This window comes from Trichomycterus rosablanca, chromosome 2 (genome assembly GCF_030014385.1).
Source record: "Trichomycterus rosablanca isolate fTriRos1 chromosome 2, fTriRos1.hap1, whole genome shotgun sequence".
Lineage (NCBI taxonomy): Eukaryota > Metazoa > Chordata > Actinopteri > Siluriformes > Trichomycteridae > Trichomycterus > Trichomycterus rosablanca.
The window spans coordinates 11,505,510-11,525,797 of NC_085989.1; the positions used below are offsets into that span (position 1 = coordinate 11,505,510).

The 20,288-nt window shown below is 42.4% G+C and overlaps 1 protein-coding gene across 6 annotated transcripts in view; it reads right to left on the reverse strand.

Annotated features, from left to right (window-relative positions):
* ubap2l (ubiquitin associated protein 2-like) overlaps window positions 1-20,288 on the reverse strand; it is a 60,253-nt gene that overhangs the window by 29,242 nt on the left and 10,723 nt on the right. For 4 of the 6 annotated variants that reach the window (XM_063011135.1, XM_063011157.1, XM_063011141.1 and 1 more), the window contains exons 3-13: window positions 19,656-19,733; window positions 14,332-14,442; window positions 13,674-13,857; window positions 10,930-11,025; window positions 10,535-10,630; window positions 10,167-10,212; window positions 3,861-3,967; window positions 2,333-2,389; window positions 2,163-2,215; window positions 1,974-2,059; window positions 1,221-1,401 (exon numbers count right to left, since the gene is read on the reverse strand). In XM_063011135.1, coding sequence (XP_062867205.1) covers window positions 1,221-1,401; window positions 1,974-2,059; window positions 2,163-2,215; window positions 2,333-2,389; window positions 3,861-3,967; window positions 10,167-10,212; window positions 10,535-10,630; window positions 10,930-11,025; window positions 13,674-13,857; window positions 14,332-14,442; window positions 19,656-19,733 — 1,095 coding nt within the window. The remainder of the gene's footprint in view (window positions 1-1,220; window positions 1,402-1,973; window positions 2,060-2,162; window positions 2,216-2,332; window positions 2,390-3,860; window positions 3,968-10,166; window positions 10,213-10,534; window positions 10,631-10,929; window positions 11,026-13,673; window positions 13,858-14,331; window positions 14,443-19,655; window positions 19,734-20,288) is intronic. The other 2 variants (XM_063011165.1, XM_063011148.1) reach the window with 1 other exon arrangement.

The window sequence follows — 20,288 nt, forward strand, 5'->3', positions numbered from 1 at the left end:
CCCCACATCCGGGAGAGTTACGGTGTGGAGAAGCCCCAAAGAAGCGTACCACCCAGACTGTTGCATGCCCAGAGTGAAGCATGGGGGTGGATCAGTGATGGTTTGGGCTGCCATATCATGGCATTCCCTTGGCCCAATACTTGTGCTAGATGGGCGCGTCACTGCCAAGGACTACCGAACCATTCTGGAGGACCATGTGCATCCAATGGCGGTGCCGTGTATCAGGATGACAATGCACCAATACACACAGCAAGACTGGTGAAAGATTGGTTTGATGAACATGAAAGTGAAGTTGAACATCTCCCATGGCCTGCACAGTCACCAGATCTAAATATTATTGAGGCACTTTGGGGTGTTTTGGAGAAGCGAGTCAGGAAACGTTTTCCTCCACCAGCATCACGTAGTGACCTGGCCACTATCCTGCAAGAAGAATGGCTTAAAATCCCTCTGACCACTGTGCAGGACTTGTATATGTCATTTCCAAGACGAATTGACGCTGTATTGGCCGCAAAAGGAGGCCCTACACCATACTAATAAATTATTGTGGTCTAAAACCAGGTGTTTCAGTTATTTTGTCCAACCCCTGTATATAGCAAAGCACTGTTTGTAGTATTCTGACACCTTTCTATCAGAACCAGCATTAACTTCTTTAGCAATTTGAGCTAAAGTAGCTTGTCTGTTGGATCGCCTTCGCTCCCCACGTGCATCAATGAGCCTTGACCGCGCATGACCCTGTTGCCGGTTTACCACTGTTCCTTCTTTGGACCACTTTTGATAGATAGTGACCACTGCAGACCGGGAACACCCCACAAGAGCTGCAGTTTTGGAGATGCTCTGACCCAGTCGTCTAGCCATCACAATTTGGCCCTTGTCAAACTCACTCAAATCCTTACGCTTGTTCATTTTTCCTGCTTCTAACACACCAACTTGGAGGTTGTTCACTTACTGCCTTAAATATTTCACCCACCACCAGGTATTGTGATGAAGAGATAATCAGTGTCATTCACTTCACCTGTCAGTGCTCATAATGTTATGCCTGGTCAGTGTATACTTAAGAGACAATCCCTTTTCCATAACATTAAATGTTGGGCTGATTGCTGTCTCTTGTAACATGTTGCATGCAGCAGATTAGATCAGACAAAGACCTAGTGACTCTGATCAAGGCTGGATAGTTCAATTGAAGTCAAAAAGTTTAAAACATACAATAACAATTCTCTTACCACGCTGTGCTGATTATATGAGGTGCTGGAGGAAGGCTGGGGAAGCGGGACAGACTGTTTGGAGTTGTTGAAAACCAGTCCCTGGGATAGAGATGGAGGCTGTGAGACCGCCAGTGGAGCAGACTCCGTCTCAGATGAGGACGAGGGAGGCGTTTTTCCCAGTAGCACCGCTAAATCAATCCTGTGGTAAAATGGAGAAAACAGTGAGGTGTCGATGTGCATGCACACGCTTGTCTAAAGATTTGGACACAACGAAGAGCATGTCCGTCTGTGTGGGGCAATGTTGCTTATTGCCCGATTGCATTATGCTTCCTCTCCACTGATGCCGATCCCCACTTCGATTGAGGAGAACAAAACTAACACACTCCCCCTCAAACACGTGTGCAGTATCCGACTGCATCTTTTTACCCCCACTAAGCGAGTTCATATGCGGATCAGCTTTGTGTACGGAGAGCCACACCCTGATCGACGCATTATCCCTTGACTCTGTGCAGGCACCATCAATCAGCCAGCAGAGGTTGTAACAGCATCAGCCATGAGAGAGTCCCTTTCTGGCTTCCTACCCTGCATGAACAACAAGCCAATCATCGTTCATGTAGGCGCCCAGCCCAGCCGGAACCACTCCCAGAACCAACTGATGTCAAGTTTCGAAGTACCACTGTATTTGTATTACTGCTATCAGAAACGCACATTAGCAAATCATGTCTCATCCAATGGCAATGAACACTCAAACCATGTGTCTGTATGTAATACCTTTGTCCAGCTGTTATGGTCACATTTTCCTGTGGCATGGGCATAGTTGCCACACTGGAGGCAGTAAATATCTTGGTCTCTGATAACTGATCACATGAGAAAGAAGCAGAAGAAGGAAAACTGTTAATGCTCCCCAATATAAACCGATTTATGAATGAACCCCTTACAAAAAAAAAAGATTTTACTTACATCCTCATTCCAGTCCTCAGTGCCCCACTCCTCCGTAGCAGTTCGCCAAGCACCTGAGGGGGAGGAAAGGAAAACGGGCTGATTAATACTGTAGAAAATACTATCATTACACAGTGAAAATGTAAATGTAAATGTAAATCAGAACCTAGAAAGAGGACTGACATACATACCAGGAGCAGACTCGAACTTGCGAGGATTATTTGTTCCTTCTTTAGGAAATTCAAGTCCTGTACACAAACACACAAATTAAATGTTGTGATTGAGTGGATGGTAAGGAAGGAAAGGTGGGGTGGTGTTGACCGACACTGCATTTAAATGTCGTAGTCTTATGGAGACGGGAGAAGATAAAAATCCAGAATAAATAAAGTGTCTACATGAAACTATCATTCAATTTCAAGGGCGATTAAATCTTATTAATAGCTATGAAGCCAAAACAGGCAATTCCAGGATTGTCGACCGGTATCAGAGCTGAGATCCGAACTCGATGGTGTGCTGTTAAAAAATCCCGCTGCATCACCTGGGCGTCTTTCAGGGTTAGTTTTATTTAAATTAAAATCCTCATAAACTGAGGATATGACGGTGCTCTCCACGCAGGATGATTGTGTTCTTGTGGTTTAATTTTCTGTAGCCAATTTGCTTAGCTAGCTGGCTGGCTAATGTTGCTAACTGCATAAAAAAAGTGAACAACCAAAACACTATACACCGACCAGGCATAACATTATGACCACTGACCGGTGAAGTGAATAACACTGATTATCTCATCATCACGGCACCTGTTAGTGGGTGGGATATATTAGACAGCAAGTGAACATTTTATCCTCAGAGTTGATGTGTTAGAAGCAGGAAAAATGGGTAAGCGTAAGGATTTGAGCGAGTTTGACAAGGGCCAAATTGTGATGGTTAGACGACTGTGTCAGAGCATCTCCAAAACTGCAGCTCTTGTGGGGTGTTCCCGGTCTGCAGGGCCATGGGTGGCCAAGGCTCATTGATGCATGTGGGGAGCGAAGGCTGGCCCGTGTGTTTCGATCCAACAGACGAGCTACTGTAGCTCAAATTGCTGAATAAGTTAATGCTGGTTCTGATAGAAAGGTATCAGAATACACAATGTATCACAGTTGCAGGGCTGTTTTGGCAGCAAAAGAAAAACCAACACAATATTAGGAAAGTGGTCATAATGTTATGCCTGATCGTGTATACAACAAAAATATAAACGACACTAAAATAAAATGAGTAGAAACATGTGAGGAGATCAGATATCTAGATGTGTAGCAGGTGCTTGCCAAAAGTAAACAGACGTGTCGTTGGAAAGTGGACTTCCGTCACGTTACACTGTGCATGAGGTCCACTGGCCAAACAGCATCATATTCAATCCCACCCGTACTTGATTTTATTACAGTGTCAGGATTTTTTTACTGGGCAAACTGAGAATCGTCCTGCTGCTGTTAGTACAGCTGTTTAAATTTAGAGAAGTATATTTGTACACAGCATCCAATAAAGAGTGCAGTCACAGCCTCACCTCCAGTGAACTACAGGCTCCCTAATGCAATTTAAATAGACAATAGCACATATGGATCGTTCTGGATTTGAAAGCGTACCGTATTGTCCTAAAGAGTACAGCACAATGAAAAGGGCGCTAATGGAGAGGAAGAAAGTAAACAATGGTTTAGAACACAGAGCGAAACAAGAGAAGATACACACTTGCACTGTCCTCTGGTTCCAGGTCGCCCGTGTTGCTCCAATTGCTTTCTCCAGCATAGCTCTCTTCTGTCTGTGCTGGCTCAGCATAGTCTGCTGGGTTAAATGTACTGAAAGATGAAAAACACATATTTACTAGAAAACATAAGTAGCATGATGTACCAGGCATAACAACACAAAAATAGCCAAGAACATAGTCAAGAAGTAATTTTTAAAGAAAATTATTGTTTCTCTGCTACGGAGACCCAAAAAATTGTACTAGGGATCTCGATTTTCAAAAGGTTTCCACACTTATATTGATGTTGGAAACGGTGAGGGCGGGAGGAGTAGTAATTGGTCGTGTCTGAGATAGTTTGTTTGTTTATTGGGATTTTAACGTCATGTTTTTACACTTTTGCTTACATTCATGACAGAAACGGTAGTTATTTGTTAAACAAGTTTGATCAGTTCACAAGTTTAATGTCAAACACAGTCACAGACAATTTTGTATCTCCAATTTACCTCACTTGCATGTTTTTGGACTGTGGGAGGAAACCAGAGCTCCCGGAGGAAACCCACACAGACATGGGTAGAACATGCAAACTCCACAAGGAAAGGACCCAGACCGCCCCACCTGGGGATCGAACCCAGGACCTTCTTGCTGTGAGGCGACAGTGCTGAGCCCTCCCACTGAGCCTCTGTGCTAAGAGAGCTTATAGTCTGGATTTAGCACCATCTGATTTTCGCATTTTTGAATGCTTAAAGAAGCCTTAAGAGGAAGAACATTTTCATGTGTTGATGTGACAGTAGCGGTGCATCAGTCACTACACATGTAACCAAAAACATCTTTGCTGATGGCAATAAGTAAAAGTGGTACGGCCGCTCAGGTGGCGCAGCGGTAAAGTACGCTAGCGCACCAGAGTTGGGGTTTCAAATACATCGTATTGAATCTCAGCTCTGCCTTCTGACTGGGTTGGGCGGCTGCATGAACAACGATTGGCTGTTGTTCAGGGTTAGGGGTAAAAAGTCAGATCATAGGTCCTCATAACTGTTGCAACTGCGGCCCCTGCTGGCTGACTGATGGCGCCTGCACAGGGCTGAGGAATAATGCTGATGGGAGTGTGGCCCTTCATACACAGTGCCCGTCGGTGTATAAACTCAACTCGTGCAGGTGAAAAATGCAGTCTGTACTGACTGTACGTGCCGGAGGGGGCGTATGTCAGTTGAGAGGCGTCCTCAGCGGTGAAGGGTCGAATCAGTATAGAGGACACAATCAGGGTAATTGGACACGACTAGATTAGGGGAGAAAAATTGGGGGGGGGAATTATTAATAAAACTGGTACGACGTTGGGAAAAATGTATCGCAAAGGAAAGTGACTGTAGAAAAGTGATGTAATTTGTTTTTGAAATTCTTAGTAGAGTTTAAAAAGTGTGGAAACTTTTTGAAGAACCCTGCAAAAAGACCAACAGTAAGCATACTAGGTACCAAAGGTGCCTAAAACATTGTTCACGTTAGAGCTGTGCACTGAAAGCTGTTTGAAAGCTTTTCTAAGCTGAGTTTATTCAGCAAATGTTGGAATTGAGGATTGTTAGAGGACGCTGGGCACAGATTGGCAGAGCGATAACATGGTGTTACATGGCCTTTTACATAATACATGCCAAAACCACTTTCTGCTGGCCATGCCACTGCGTGGCAAGCTTGAAAACACAAAATACTGACTGATACTGAGGTTTTTTTTTTACACACAGTTTTATATGTAATGTATTTTAGCTTATGACAATGTGGGTAATGGGGGTGTTGCTGTATTGCACCTAGTGATAAGGAGGGAAGGATAACAAATAAGGAAGCTCCTCCAATGCTCATCATCTGGGCATGTAAGAAAACAAAAATCCAGCAAAAGAACAAAGTGGCTTCATGAAACTAAGAGCCACAAAGCCACATGTGCTCAGGATTATCAAACGTTGGATTGCTGTCTAAAATGCAAACAATGCCATGCTAGATTTAAGATTGAATGAAACAGTTCAGGGTTTTGTAAAAGGGTGAGAATCAATTTCTCTCTGCCTCGACTGTGCTTTGCTTTACACTATGTCAGAAAATCGATTTGTGTTCACTGGCGGCGCTTCGTAAAGCTCAGGAACAAACTGGGTCAAAGCCTAATCAAACTGCAGCAGCAAGTGGTACAGTGTATCACAAAAGTGAGTACACCCCTCACATTTCTGCAGATATTTAAGTATATATTTTCATGGGACAACACTGACAAAATGACACTTTGACACAATGAAAAGTAGTCTGTGTGCAGCTTATATAACAGTGTAAATTTATTCTTCCCTCAAAATAACTCAATATACAGCCATTAATGTCTAAACCACCGGCAACAAAAGTGAGTACACCCCTAAGAGACTACACCCCTAAATGTCCAAATTGAGCACTGCTTGTCATTTTCCCTCCAAAATGTCATGTGATTTGTTAGTGTTACTAGGTCTCAGGTGTGCATAGGGAGCAGGTGTGTTCAATTTAGTAGTACAGCTCTCACACTCTCTCATACTGGTCACTGAAAGTTCCAATATGGCACCTCATGGCAAAGAACTCTCTGAGGATCTTAAAAGACGAATTGTTGCGCTACATGAAGATGGCCAAGGCTACAAGAAGATTGCCAACACCCTGAAACTGAGCTGCAGCACAGTGGCCAAGATCATCCAGCGTTTTAAAAGAGCAGGGTCCACTCAGAACAGACCTCGCGTTGGTCGTCCAAAGAAGCTGAGTGCACGTGCTCAGCGTCACATCCAACTGCTGTCTTTGAAAGATAGGCGCAGGAGTGCTGTCAGCATTGCTGCAGAGATTGAAAAGGTGGGGGGTCAGCCTGTCAGTGCTCAGACCATACGCCGCACACTACATCAAATTGGTCTGCATGGCTGTCACCCCAGAAGGAAGCCTCTTCTGAAGTCTCTACACAAGAAAGCCCGCAAACAGTTTGCTGAAGACATGTCAACAAAGGACATGGATTACTGGAACCATGTCCTATGGTCTGATGAGACCAAGATTAATTTGTTTGGTTCAGATGGTCTCAAGCATGTGTGGCGGCAATCAGGTGAGGAGTACAAAGATAAGTGTGTCATGCCTACAGTCAAGCATGGTGGTGGGAATGCCATGGTCTGGGGCTGCATGAGTGCAGCAGGTGTTGGGGAGTTACATTTCATTGAGGGACACATGAACTCCAATATGTACTGTGAAATACTGAGCAGAGCATGATCCCCTCCCTCCGGAAACTGGGTCGCAGGGCAGTGTTCCAGCATGATAATGACCCCAAACACACCTCTAAGACGACCACTGCTTTATTGAAGAGGCTGAGGGTAAAGGTGATGGACTGGCCAAGCATGTCTCCAGACCTAAACCCAATAGAACATCTTTGGGGCATCCTCAAGCGGAAGGTGGAGGAGCGCAAAGTCTCGAATATCCGCCAGCTCCGTGATGTCGTCATGGAGGAGTGGAAAAGCATTCCAGTGGCAACCTGTGAAGCTCTGGTAAACTCCATGCCCAGGAGAGTTAAGGCAGTTCTGGGAAATAATGGTGGCCACACAAAATATTGATACTTCAGGAACTTTCACTAAGGGGTGTACTCACTTTTGTTGCCGGTGGTTTAGACATTAATGGCTGTATATTGAGTTATTTTGAGGGAAAAATAAATTTACACTGTTATATAAGCTGCACACAGACTACTTTTCATTGTGTCAAAGTGTCATTTTGTCAGTGTTGTCCCATGAAAAGATATACTTAAATATCTGCAGAAATGTGAGGGGTGTACTCACTTTTGTGATACACTGTAAAAGCTTGATCAAAGCAGTGTATGGCAGGTAAAGGTATCAAGGCAGCGTGAAGGCAAAGTAAGCGGCACCACCAATAGTAATCTATTTACTGATTAGGATTTATTTATTAGGAACGACATGTTTTAAACATTTTGGTTACACAAGATTTATCAGTTCAAGTCTTTGCATGTTCTCTCCATGTCTGTGTGGGTCTCCTCCGGGCGCTCCGGTTTACTCCCACAGTACACACAGAAAGGACCTGGACCGCTTCTTCTGGGAATGGAACCCAGGACCTTCTTGCTGTGAGGTGACGGTGCTACCCACTAAGCCACCTCGCCGCTTCACAATAGTACTAAGCAGTGAACGATGACAAAGCAGCACAAGTGTAATCCTGCTGCAAGTCACGCAAACCTTTTCCTATCTTACGCCCAGCAATGCCGACCCGGACCAAAGTGTCATGGCACGCGGGGGGATTATCCACAGGCCATTGCCGCTAGCCCATACCAATCAATAACGTAACATACAGTGCCTTGCAAAAGTATTCACCCCCCTGGGCATTTTTCATATTTTGTTGGCTCACAACGTGAAATTAAAATGGATTGTTTGGGGGTTTGCATCATTTCATTTACAGAACAGGCCTACACCTTTGAAGATGTGAATTTTTTTTTATTGTGAAGCAAACAACAAATAAGACAAAATAACAGAAAACTTCAATGTGCATAACTATTCACCCCCCTAATGTCAGTACTTTGTAGAGCCACCTTTTGCAGCAATTATAGCTGCAAGTCGCTTTGGATAAGTCTGTATGAGTTTGCCACATCTAGCCACTGGGATTTTTGCCCATTCCTCAAGGCAAAACTGCTCCAGCTCTTTCAAGCTGGATGGTTTCCGCTGGTGAACAGCAATCTTCAAGTCTGACCACAGATTCTCAATTGGATTAAGGTCTGGGCTTTGACTAGGCCATTCCAACACATTTAAATGTTTCGCCTTAAACCACTCGAGTGTTGCTTTTGCAGTATGCTTAGGGTCATTGTCCTGCTGAAAGGTAAACCTCCGTCCCAGTCTCAAATCACTGGCAGACAAACAGGTTTTGCTCAAGAATATCCCTGTATTTAGCACCATCCATCCTTCCCTTAATCCTGACCAGTTTCCCAGTCCCTGCTGCTGAGAAACATCCCCACAGCATGATGCTGCCACCACCATGTTTCACTGTGGGAATGGTGTTCTTGGGGTGATGAGATGTGTTGGGTTTGCACCAGACATAGCGTTTTCCTTGGTGGCTAAAAAGTTCAATTTTAGTCTCATCTGACCAGGGCACCTTTCTCCATACATTTGGGGAGTCTTACACATGCTTTTTGGCACTCCAAATTTTCTTTCCTATTTTTATCTTTAAGTAATGGCTTTTTTCTGGCCACCCTTCCATAAAGCCCAGCTCTGTGGAGTGTATGGCTTATTGTGGTCCTATGGACAGATACTCCAGTCTCTGCTGTGGAACTCTGCAGCTCCTTCTGGGTTACCTGTGGTCTCTGTATTGCCTCTCTGATTATTGCCCTCCTTGCCTGGTCTGTGAGTTGTGGTGGACGGCCCCCTCTTGGCAGATTTGTTGTGGTACCATGTTCTTTCCATTTGATGATGATGGATTTGATTGTGCTTCGGGGGATCATCAAAGATTTGGAATTTTTTTTATAACCCAACCCTGACTTGTACTTCTCAACAACTTTATCCCTGACTTGTTTGGAGAGCTCCTTGGTCTTCATGGTTTTGTTTGGTTAGTGGTGCCTCTCGCTTAGTGGTATTGCAGCCTCTGGGTCCTTTTAGAAAAGGTGTATAGATACTGACAGATCATGTGACACTTAGATTGCACACAGGTGAACTTTATTTCACTAATTATGTGACTTCTGAAGGTAATTGGTTGCACCAGAACTTTTCAGGGGCTTCATAGCAAAGGGGGTGAATACATACGCACACGCCATTATCCAGTTTATTATTTAAAATTTTTTTATATACATATATATTTTTTTCTCATTTCACCTCACCAACTTAAATTACTTTGTGCAGATCTATTACATAAAATTCAGATTAAATAAACATTTAAATTACAGGCTGTAATTTAACAAAAGAGGTAAAAAGTCAAGGGGGGGATGAATACTTTTGCAAGGCACTGTATATGAAAATGTGTCCTCTCTGTAGCTATTTATAGACTGCCCTTCAGTAATTTATTGTGATTTCTGTGGGTGGGTGGGAAAATTATTGGATGTATAAATATATGTATATATACGATATACACAAAGCAAAACGCCATATAAATACACAGAACTTAATTCTAATCTCCAGCTGTAGAACCCCTTAATGAACCATGTGCACAACAAGTTGCTGTACTGCCAGAATTAGTGATGCAGGTTAAAATCATAAAATAGAAATGGTCTTGAGCCATTTCACTGGAAAATCACTGACACCATAGACACTAAACACGTAAGTCACTTACATTAATAAGGAGAGTACATTGAGCATTGGATCCAAACTTACCCCATGCCCTGAGCTGAAAACCTTCCTCCTCTTCTAGTAGCCGCACCTGCAGGAATTAAAGAAACACCCGTCAGATCACTTGTGCAACCCATTTCATTAGAAGCCTGCTAAAATGATGGCTTGTACTTAGGGCTGGGCGATATGGATCAAAAGTAACATCTCGATATTTTTTCATCCCATAAGGTAATAACAAAAAGACACTTCTGAGACAAAGCTACATGTTCCAAATTTTTTACAGGCACTTTTATTAACATTCATGCTGGGAAAGCGTCACACAAGAACTATTTTTCCTTAATAACAGCCATTATTATTCTTTTTACTAACCAGCTCCTCAACCGTCTTCATGCTATCATGGGAGATTTACTTACAGAAATGTGTTGTGAGGGCAGAAAGAATTGGCGGTGGGGAGGGCCGAGTTGTGTTCAGTGAGAGAGGCGGGGCAGGTGAACATGTGCAGAGACTAACTGGGAGAAGAGAAAGACGAACTGTCAGATCTAATTGGAACGCAACATCTTTGTCTTATCTTATATCGCGTATGAAAATATATCGATATTTTATAAAATCTCGATATATCGCCCAGCCCTACTTGTACTATCCCAAAGACAAATATATTGTATAATATGATAATACGACCTTTATAAAACTTGAGTTTTTCCTAGAATTAAAAAAAATAATAATCCTGCCATTTAAGCCAAGATGACAAACGCCTGAAATTATTTACAATCCTTCTTATACCAATTTCGAAAAACCGATTAACACTAACCTCTCCCCCTGCCTCTTCCTCTCCGGCCACGCTCAGTGCCCCTGCCTGCTACTCCACCTGCCTTAACTCCGTCCAGACCATTCTCCTGACCACGGACTGCAAAGAGGAAATTCAAAAACAGAGTTATAAACAGCTATAACAATGTTCATCAAACATTTTTTAATGAAAAAGCTGTTTTCACTTTGTCATTATGAATTATTAAGTGTAAATGTGTGGGTGTAAAAGTGTAAATAAACACAACACAAAGAATCAAGGGCTTGGAATCAGCGACTTCAGACTTTAAATGACTCGGACTCGACTCACAAAAAATGAGTCCAACAAGAGTCCCTTTTATTAAAGATGAATGAAACGTCAATCCGACATCATTCTAATCGTGTCATTTTCTGCTCTCTAATAACGCTCCGGCCGCCTTAACCCGTAGTGACACAGCATCGCTCCCTACTCCCTACACAGTTTGAAGCTCACTTAATTTGAACATTTTTGTTATCTTTGGATTGAAATCTCACTTAAAATGGTGGAGTACCCTACGTAGTGCACTTCACAGGAACAACTAGGGTGAATGAAACGCGCCTACAGAATTGGCGCTAATGGTTGAAAGACCGCTTTCTGAACCAATCAGACCTTCTGTTTTTAATTTGTAGTGAGAAATGCTGTTATTTGTATTATTCAGTTTGCGTCACACAGACGTTGTGTCAATGAAACGCTTGATTGGCTTTCTAACGAGTTCGTGTTTTACTTCACAACCGGGAAAAGTTTGGAGGTTTTTAATTATAAGCACATTTACAAAATAACGGATTATATTTCCAATGGGACACGCGCTTATAAATTTAATAGCATCTAGAAGAACATAAGCTAAGGTAAGCAGTGGTTATGATTTTTTTTTGCTGTGTTTTGGATTTTGGCCGCTGTGCCTTATCGTGCGCTTTTGTTTTGCAATGAAAACAAAATGTATCGGTTTAAGCTTTTAACTGGTACCTTCTTGTAACGGAAATTATATTCATTTGCACAATGACTAGGAAAGTTAAGGCACTAAGTAAAACAGCTAAATACAGTTGCTAATCTGTTGTTGTTTTTAATCTGAACTTACATTCTATTTGTTTATTTCTACACTACATTTCCAATATATGTTGTGTATATTATATTGACTCGTGACTTGACTCAGACTCTAGCCTAAAGACTCGAGACTTAACTCGGACTCTAGCCTAAAGACTTGTGACTTGACTCGGACTCTAGCCTAAAGACTTGTGACTTGCCTAAAGACTCGAGACTTGACTCGGACTCTAGCCTAAAGACTCGAGACTTGACTCAGACTCTAGCCTAAAGACTCGAGACTTGACTCAGACATTAGCCTAAAGACTCGTGACTTGACTCGGACTCTAGCCTAAAGACTCGTGACTTGACTCGGACTCTAGCCTAAAGACTCGTGACTTGACTCGGACTCGTATTTTGTGACTTGTGAACATCTCTGCTTGGAATACTTGAATCCACTGTACACACACAATAACCTAGGGCTGGGCGATTTTCACGATTAATTCGGTTAATTCGAGTGACCTTTTCACCCGATGTTAAAAATGTGACAATCGCGATTGTTTACATACTTTATATTTTTATTAAAATACCAACATGTCACGAGGCAGAAACTGACCAGACGCTCACGGAATATATATCAAGGAAAGTTTAATATCAAAAAGGCAAAAAGTGTACAAAATCAGCGAAAACTAAAACAGTAAACGACAAAAAGACAACAAGTGTCATACACGATAACGGTTAGATTCAGTAATAAGAACCGCAAACACGATCGGCAAAACAAGACACACGAACAGAAGAGTTTAATTAAGATTCACTGAATCAAACACAGTTGAAATGAATCAAAACTCCGGAGCCGATGAGCGCGATCAGGATTGGCTGACCGGGGACATGTGATAATCACGTGAGAGTCCGTGGGAGCATGGGAATTGTAGTCTATATTGTTAGAAGCAGATCTTAAGGCCTCCATCCACCCCCCAGTCACAAGAGGACAAAAATCAAAGCTGAGCTGAGTGATTACTTGATGTCCCCCCCAGTGTAGATACTGATACAGACTCACTTCAGTGGTGGAAACAGTAAACAGGCTCGTGTTCCTTTTAAGAAACCTGTAAAGACCTTTTTGTAGTTTTGCACTTTTCTTAATGTAAGGAGGTTTTGCTGCACAATATTTAAAGTGAGTTGTTTGTGAGTTATTCTTATAAAGGACATAGCTAATTAAGATTTCTATTTTGTTTTAATTATTGTTCATTATTGTTATATCGTTACTGTTATGAAGTTTGAGTTCCTTGAAAGGATAATTATAGATGGTGCTGTTACTATTTTTGCACTTCTGCAGTCTTTTAAATTAAAATGTAAAAAAAAAAGAAATTTGAGTCTTTTTCCATTGAATTATACAACAAAAAAATCGAAATCGTAATCGAGAATCGGTAATAATTTTAAAATAAGAGATTTTTTTTTTTTTGGCAAAATCGTCCAGCCCTACAATAACCAGCACCAAAGAGATTCAAAATTGGATCACAGTGGTGGTGGGCTAGCGCAATAGATCCCTGCACAACCAGAGTGCCTCTCTCTGTTATTCCTGATTAAAATGTTTCTATAGCCAAGAGGACTGCAGGATGTGGATTGATACATGGTTCAGTAAAGTAATTACGCTGTTAACAGTGAAAACAGCATTAGCTAGTGCATCACGGTCTATAAGCTATTGTTCCTTTACTTACACTCTCGACCACGGCTGGCCCCGCGACCCCTCCTCGGAGCTCCACCTCTGCGACGTGCTACATCCCTCTCTCCTCCTCCACCTCCTCTCTCTCGATTCTCCTTCCCTTCTTCACATCCATCTGTCTGTGCAGTTTCCTTCTGGCCTGACACTCCCTTCTTCTTTCCAACCATCTCCCATGAGTCCTGAGAAGAGCAGACAAACCTCAATGTTTCCGAAACAGACATAAAACTCCCATTAGGGGACAACACAGAAGACCATTTGACCGGATATTTGATTTGGCATCATTTTTAAACTGGGTATCTAATGCAACCATTTGATGTATCCAGGCTTGGCAAAAGTATGCAGTGATGTGTGTCCCAATGGCTAGGTTCACATACCGCCACTATGCACCTTCTATTTTTGTGTGCCCAGCCTGGGATTATAAACCCCAAAACTCAGGCTCTGCTGTTACCATTATGCCACAAAAGCTCACAATTAGGGTCTTTATATATTAATAGATAAATGAGTAAAGCAGTGTATACCATCGCACATCAAACTGACTTAGAGACTATGGGTCAGTCCGAAAACCTAGTGAGATCTTTTATTAACTAAATCCAAAGCAGCAGTGCAGGATATCCAAGAACTACCTTAAAAAATAAAAGCAGTTTAAAACTCACCGTGTCAGGGCTGCCCTCCAGCAACACATTGATGGCTCTGTTGACATCTCCATTGCAGTCGTGCAGCGCTATCATAGACTCGTCTTGGTCCTTGCCAGTAATGTCAACCAGCTAGGAAGAACAAGAGAGGAAACGACAACAAACTTACACTCAGTGATAAAAAGCAAACAAGACTGGTGGCATACACTTGCAATTAAATACATGGGTAACCGAAAGGGATTTGGGGGGGTTCCCCGTCCTCGTCACACCTTTGACACGGATTCTCACTTTTTCACAAAACCCTGAAGTGTTTCATTCAACCTTAAATCTAGAATGATACTGTGAGAAAAAATACAGCATGGCTTCCAGCTACCATAATACAGTATAGGTAGACTGGGTTTGCATTGTAGATGGCTATCAAACATTTCCTATCCTATCCCATCATGGTATTCTGGAATTGCTTCTTGTGGATTTGTAGCTCTTTAATAAAAAATTTAAAGATTCAACTTTAAAAAGCCACCTTTGCTGGGTCTTTACCTTCTCACATCTTCAAATGAGTGTTCACAAAGCTTGACTGTTTCTATCAATTTTAAGGGATTTTTATCAACTTGGCACCCAGTGGCCAGCAGAAAGTTGGGCAGGTTTTGCAGCATGTCATGTGAAGCCGCAGCATGCGCCCAGCCTATGTGCACCATGCATCATGGTTGTTCCTTGTTGCATGTGGCTTGTGTGCAGGCTCAAAAAATGAACACAACACATACAGTTCCAGTATTGAGATCAGTGGCACCACAATAAAATATGGGGATATTAGGAGCGGTTTGACTTAAACCACATAATTAAGGGGTGTCTGGGTGAGACAGCGGTCTATTACACTATTAGAACCTGGGTCTCAGAGGTTCTATCCGCTGAAGGGGTGTCTACACAATTGACTGGATTTGTTTGAAAAGGGGATGGCTAAAGCCATGCGATGGAATGGCACCCTGCCTGGGATGGTATGTCTGCCTTTTGCACCTAGTGTGTCCTGGGGAAAGCTGGATGCTGCAAACCCGACCAGGATAAAGCAATTAATGGAAGAATATTAATAACCACAATTAAACAATATTACAAACTTACATATAAATGAATTATCCATTACATATTTTCTTATAAAACTATATTACTGATTTCCCTACAAGACTGTAGGTTCTCCGATTGACCATCTAATAAATTTTCTATATTCTAGCTAGGGATGTCCCGATCCGATCTCAAACATCGGAATCGGCTCCGATCAAGGCATTTTTTGACTGATCGGTATCGGCTTTACTAAGGCCGATCCTAAGCCCGATCCTTTGTTTTACGTCAAAAGCATGTCCTAGGAGCAGAGCTGCGTTCATTACTGTAGAATCAAGGATCACTGCGGTTTACAAAACAATGTAGTGATGCACTTGCTTAACAAAGAAATAAATACACGGTATATTCACAAATTGTCGGGAGCAAAACACTTTATTAACTTCTTCTGTTACGGTACCGAATAGCGGACAGCTAGAGTCATCGCGTTAGCCAAGCACGCTATTCCATGCACTATGGAAGCCCCAAAGGGTGAAAACACACTCACTTCGCGTAGAAACGTCCATCAAACACGGCAGAGATGCTAATTTTCCTCAAAAAGAACCTTCACTTCATTTTGAGTGTTCTAGTTTGACTACCACAATGTTGCACTAAGTTTGTTTACTTTTATTTTGTAAAAAAAAAAAGAACATTAAGCAATAGCTTGGATGCAGGCATTTTTTTTCCTACAGCACTGCAGAGCTATTCAGTTGTTAAACATATACATTGGATTAATTTAAATATCTGTAATGTACTTGAAGTGTGCACTGTGTGAACAGTATTATCCCGTTCTTATCTAGACAATATCTACAAAATACAAGTAGCGGTTTGAGACTCGGATCGGATCAGGATCAAAATTAAAGATCGGAATTGGGAACAAAAAAACGTGATCGGGACATCCCTAATTCTTGCACATACATTTTGCACCATGCCAATGTACTTCAATAATCGTAATACTTAATAGGTTCAGTCCAAATGCCAGTATTATTATAGGTAGTGCTTGATCACATACTTTACTTTTAATAATGCTGGAAGGGAAAAGCATATTTCTGCTGATCTGTCTCCTATACTTCTTTTCCACCAACAAAGTGCTGGTGCCGTAACTGGTGCCGGTTATGCCAAGTTCACACTACATGACTTTCGGAGCTGTCAGATCGCTGTACAGTTCACACTACACAAGTCGATGTGTGTTTCACACTACACGACTGATCGGCGATAGGGGATTACACACTACACCATCAATCACCAGGAGGAATTGCAGGCGAGTCTATCTGGTCTCCCAAACTACGTCACAAAAACACGTGATCAGTGACGAGGGGTTTAATGACTCCATGTCCAAAAATGCACGTCAACAATAAGCGAGTGATCAAAGTTGTTTGTGTGCTGATGTGCAGTGTAAAAGCAAGTAGGAAAAATAAATGAATCAGAGTGGATTGGGCTACGCGACCAGCAGGGATCATCTGTTCTGTAGTGAGTTGGAGGTTAATAAATATTTTTGCAATGCAGTGTTTAGGGATGCATCAATACCATTTTTTCCCAACCGAGTACAAGTACAAGTACAAGTATTTTTATACTTGCCGATACCGATACCAATACCTATTTAGAATGATGGAGTTAATGGAGTTAATGAGTTGGAGGTTAATAAATATTTTTGCAATGTTGGTGTTTTGTTGTTATGTTTTGTAGAGAATGATCAGGTCAGAAATACTGTAAAACGTGTGTGTGCCGGTGTATTCTGATATAAACTATATTATCCCCCTGTCCCACCTGTTTACTGTTTTCCAGCATGTGTGCAGCACACAAACATTACATGCAAGATGAAAAGCTCATGCTTAGTTAGCCTTATGTTACGATTGAGTACAGTTATTACAGTGTGTTGCACCAACATCTGTAACCTCAGTGGACACTTTCTGTGATTTCCATTCCTGTGCACAAAGCATTTTCTGCATATTGTCTGGTGACACATATTATGATTTGTGGCTGCACCGTTTTAGTTTATCTTGCATTTTTCACGAGGACCATATTGCAAGTAGTGTGTTTTTCTGTGAACCATTGATGATTCATTTTTGCAGCAGTTGTTGTAAATGGTGGAAATGCAGGTGAATGTTACTATGATGACGCAAGGCTCTCCCCACCCATCGATCGCTTACGTTACAGATTCCCTGGTTCCAGACCAGCAAGGTTATTTTGGTATTTTCTGGCCAAGAACCTGTGCCTGCATTTGGCAGTGTTTGTTTGTTTATATAAGCCTATGTAATCACATTTGGGATATTCACAGCAGGAATCTGTGTTATATATATTTAAACACTGATCAGCCATAACATTAAAACCACCTCCTTGTTTCTACACTCACTGTCCATTTTATCAGCTCAACTTTGTAGTTCTACAATTACTGACTGTAGTCCATCTGTTTCTCTGCATGCTTAGTTAGCCCCCTTTCAGACTGTTCTTCAATGGTCAGGACTCTCCCAGGACCACTACAGAGCAGGTATTATTTGGGTGGTGGATCATTCTCAGCACTGCAGTGACACTGACATGGTGGTGGTGTGTTAGTGTGTGTTGTGCTGGTATGAGTGGATCAGACACAGCAATGCTGATGGAGTTTTTAAACACCTCACTGTCACTGCTGGACTGAGAATAGTCCATCAATCAAATGTATCCAGCCAACAGCGCCCTGTGGGCAGCGTCCTGTGACCATTGCTGAAGGTCTAGAAGATGACCAACTCAAACAGCAGCAATAGATGAGCGATCGTCTCTGACTTTACGTCTACAAGGTGGACCAACTAGGTAGGAGTGTCTAAGAGTGGACAGTGAGTGGACATGTTATTTAAAAACTCCAGCAGCGCTGCTGTGTCTGATCCACTCATACCAGCACAACACACACTAACACACCACCACCATGTCATCGTCACTGCAGTGCTGAGAATGATCCACCACCTAAAAAAATACCTGCTCTGTGGTGTTCCGGTGGGTATCCTGACCATTAAAGACCAAAGTAAAAGCAGGTTAAAAAAGTATGTAGAGAAACAGATGGACTACAGTCAGTAATTGTTAAACTACAAAGTGCTTCTATATGGTAAGTGGAGCTGATAAAATGGACAATGAGTGTAGAAACAAGGAGGTGGTTTTAATGTTATGGCTGATCAGTGTTTAGTCATATTATTGAAGAATTTGAGGATTCAAATTTAAGGTGCCTTAGTAGGGAGCATTTTAAGGCATCTAAGAATTTGAACAGCCTCCTTCTCAGGGGCGCATAGGATGACGTAAAATGCTATCTATGTAGAGAGCGCACTACGTTTTCGAACACACCCTCTATCATTACCCGCTGTACTTTGAGGATTTTGTGGTGTAAAATTGCCAAACCGTTTGGGATCTTGGCACCAGCACAGTACCATGCCAGTGGAAAAGTGGCTTTAGAAGATCTCCCTTTTAAACCTACCAGGTACACAAAAGTAAAACGTGCAACGTCTGCCCTTGGCTAACCTGCATGTGCACATCTACAAGTTGATCGCAAACATACTCCCATCACCCTACATTCACAAGATAACGCTAGTAAGAAGTGCCCATCAGGATGTGGGTGAAGAAATCAGTTATCAAATAATAACTCAGCATTTTACACGTTCACTATACATTATTTTCTCTATAGCTTTGCTGTTGGAGCTTTATGTTGCTCTCTGACTCAAACAGAAACTGAGCGAGAGCATCCGGTAGTAGATCTGACATTGCTCTGGCACACGATGTACCTCCAGCACTACAGAGTTAGCTGTGGATGAGATTTTCATTTGCCCTGAATCTGTAAACATGGAAGTCTTTGGCTTGATAATTCCAGAGCTGGTATTCAACACAGACCAGATTAAACCTTGCATGTACTGCTTTTACTCTGGAACTTGTTGTCTTTGGAATTTACCTGACTGCCAATGTACCGGTTATAAGCAACTGCTCACAAGGTCTCACCAGCATAAGGGCAAGGCACACAAAAAGCCGGCAATGCAAAAACACTGACTGCAGCAAGTATGCTAGAAACTGAAAGCACAATGGTGGTCTATTACACTAGCCCACCACTAACAGCTGAGCGGAAGGCGTGGCCGAAGCCCTGCAATGGTCTGGTGCCCTGTCCAGGGTATTATTCATTGCACCAAGTGTTTCCAGGTGGAACCAGAAGTCGAAACATAGGTCAAATGAATCCAATTCCACAATTTAAAAGGTGGACTCCTGGAAAATCCAGTTCCATAACATGGTTCAAGAACCTGCCATCTTACCTGCTTGACCTTCTCTTCAAAGTCAGCGTCGTTGTGGTCCGAGATCATCTGCGCGAGTCGGATCTGCTCGGCAGTGGCCTGCAGAAAGAACGACCAAGTCGACGTTAACAACATCAACTGATTAAATCCGAGTGTGCTAATCAATTCATGCTCAGTTCTCAGAAATGATATTTATTTATTTATTGGCATTTTAATGTCGTTTTACACTCTTTGGTTACATTCATGACAGGACAGGTAATTACTCGTTACGCAAGATTAATCAGTTCAAGTCTTTAATGTCAAACACAGTCATGGACAATTTAGTATCTCCAATTCACCTCACTTGGATGTCACTGGACTGTGGGAGGAAACTGGAGGTCCCGGGAAAACCCATGCAGACATGGGAGAACATGCAAACTCCACACAGAAAGAACCCGGACCGCTCCATCTGGGGATCGAACCCAGGACCTTCTTGCTGTGAGGAGACAGTGCAACCCACCGTGTCGCCCTCAGCAACGGTAAAGATTATTGGAAAACAAGGGCAGACCCACTACTGCTGAGACCTGGGGGTTTGAATTTTAGTGGTACTACAGGCCATTGGAAGGTGCAATTCTTAGGGCACGCTCAGTGCCAGTCCCAAGCCCAAATAAATTA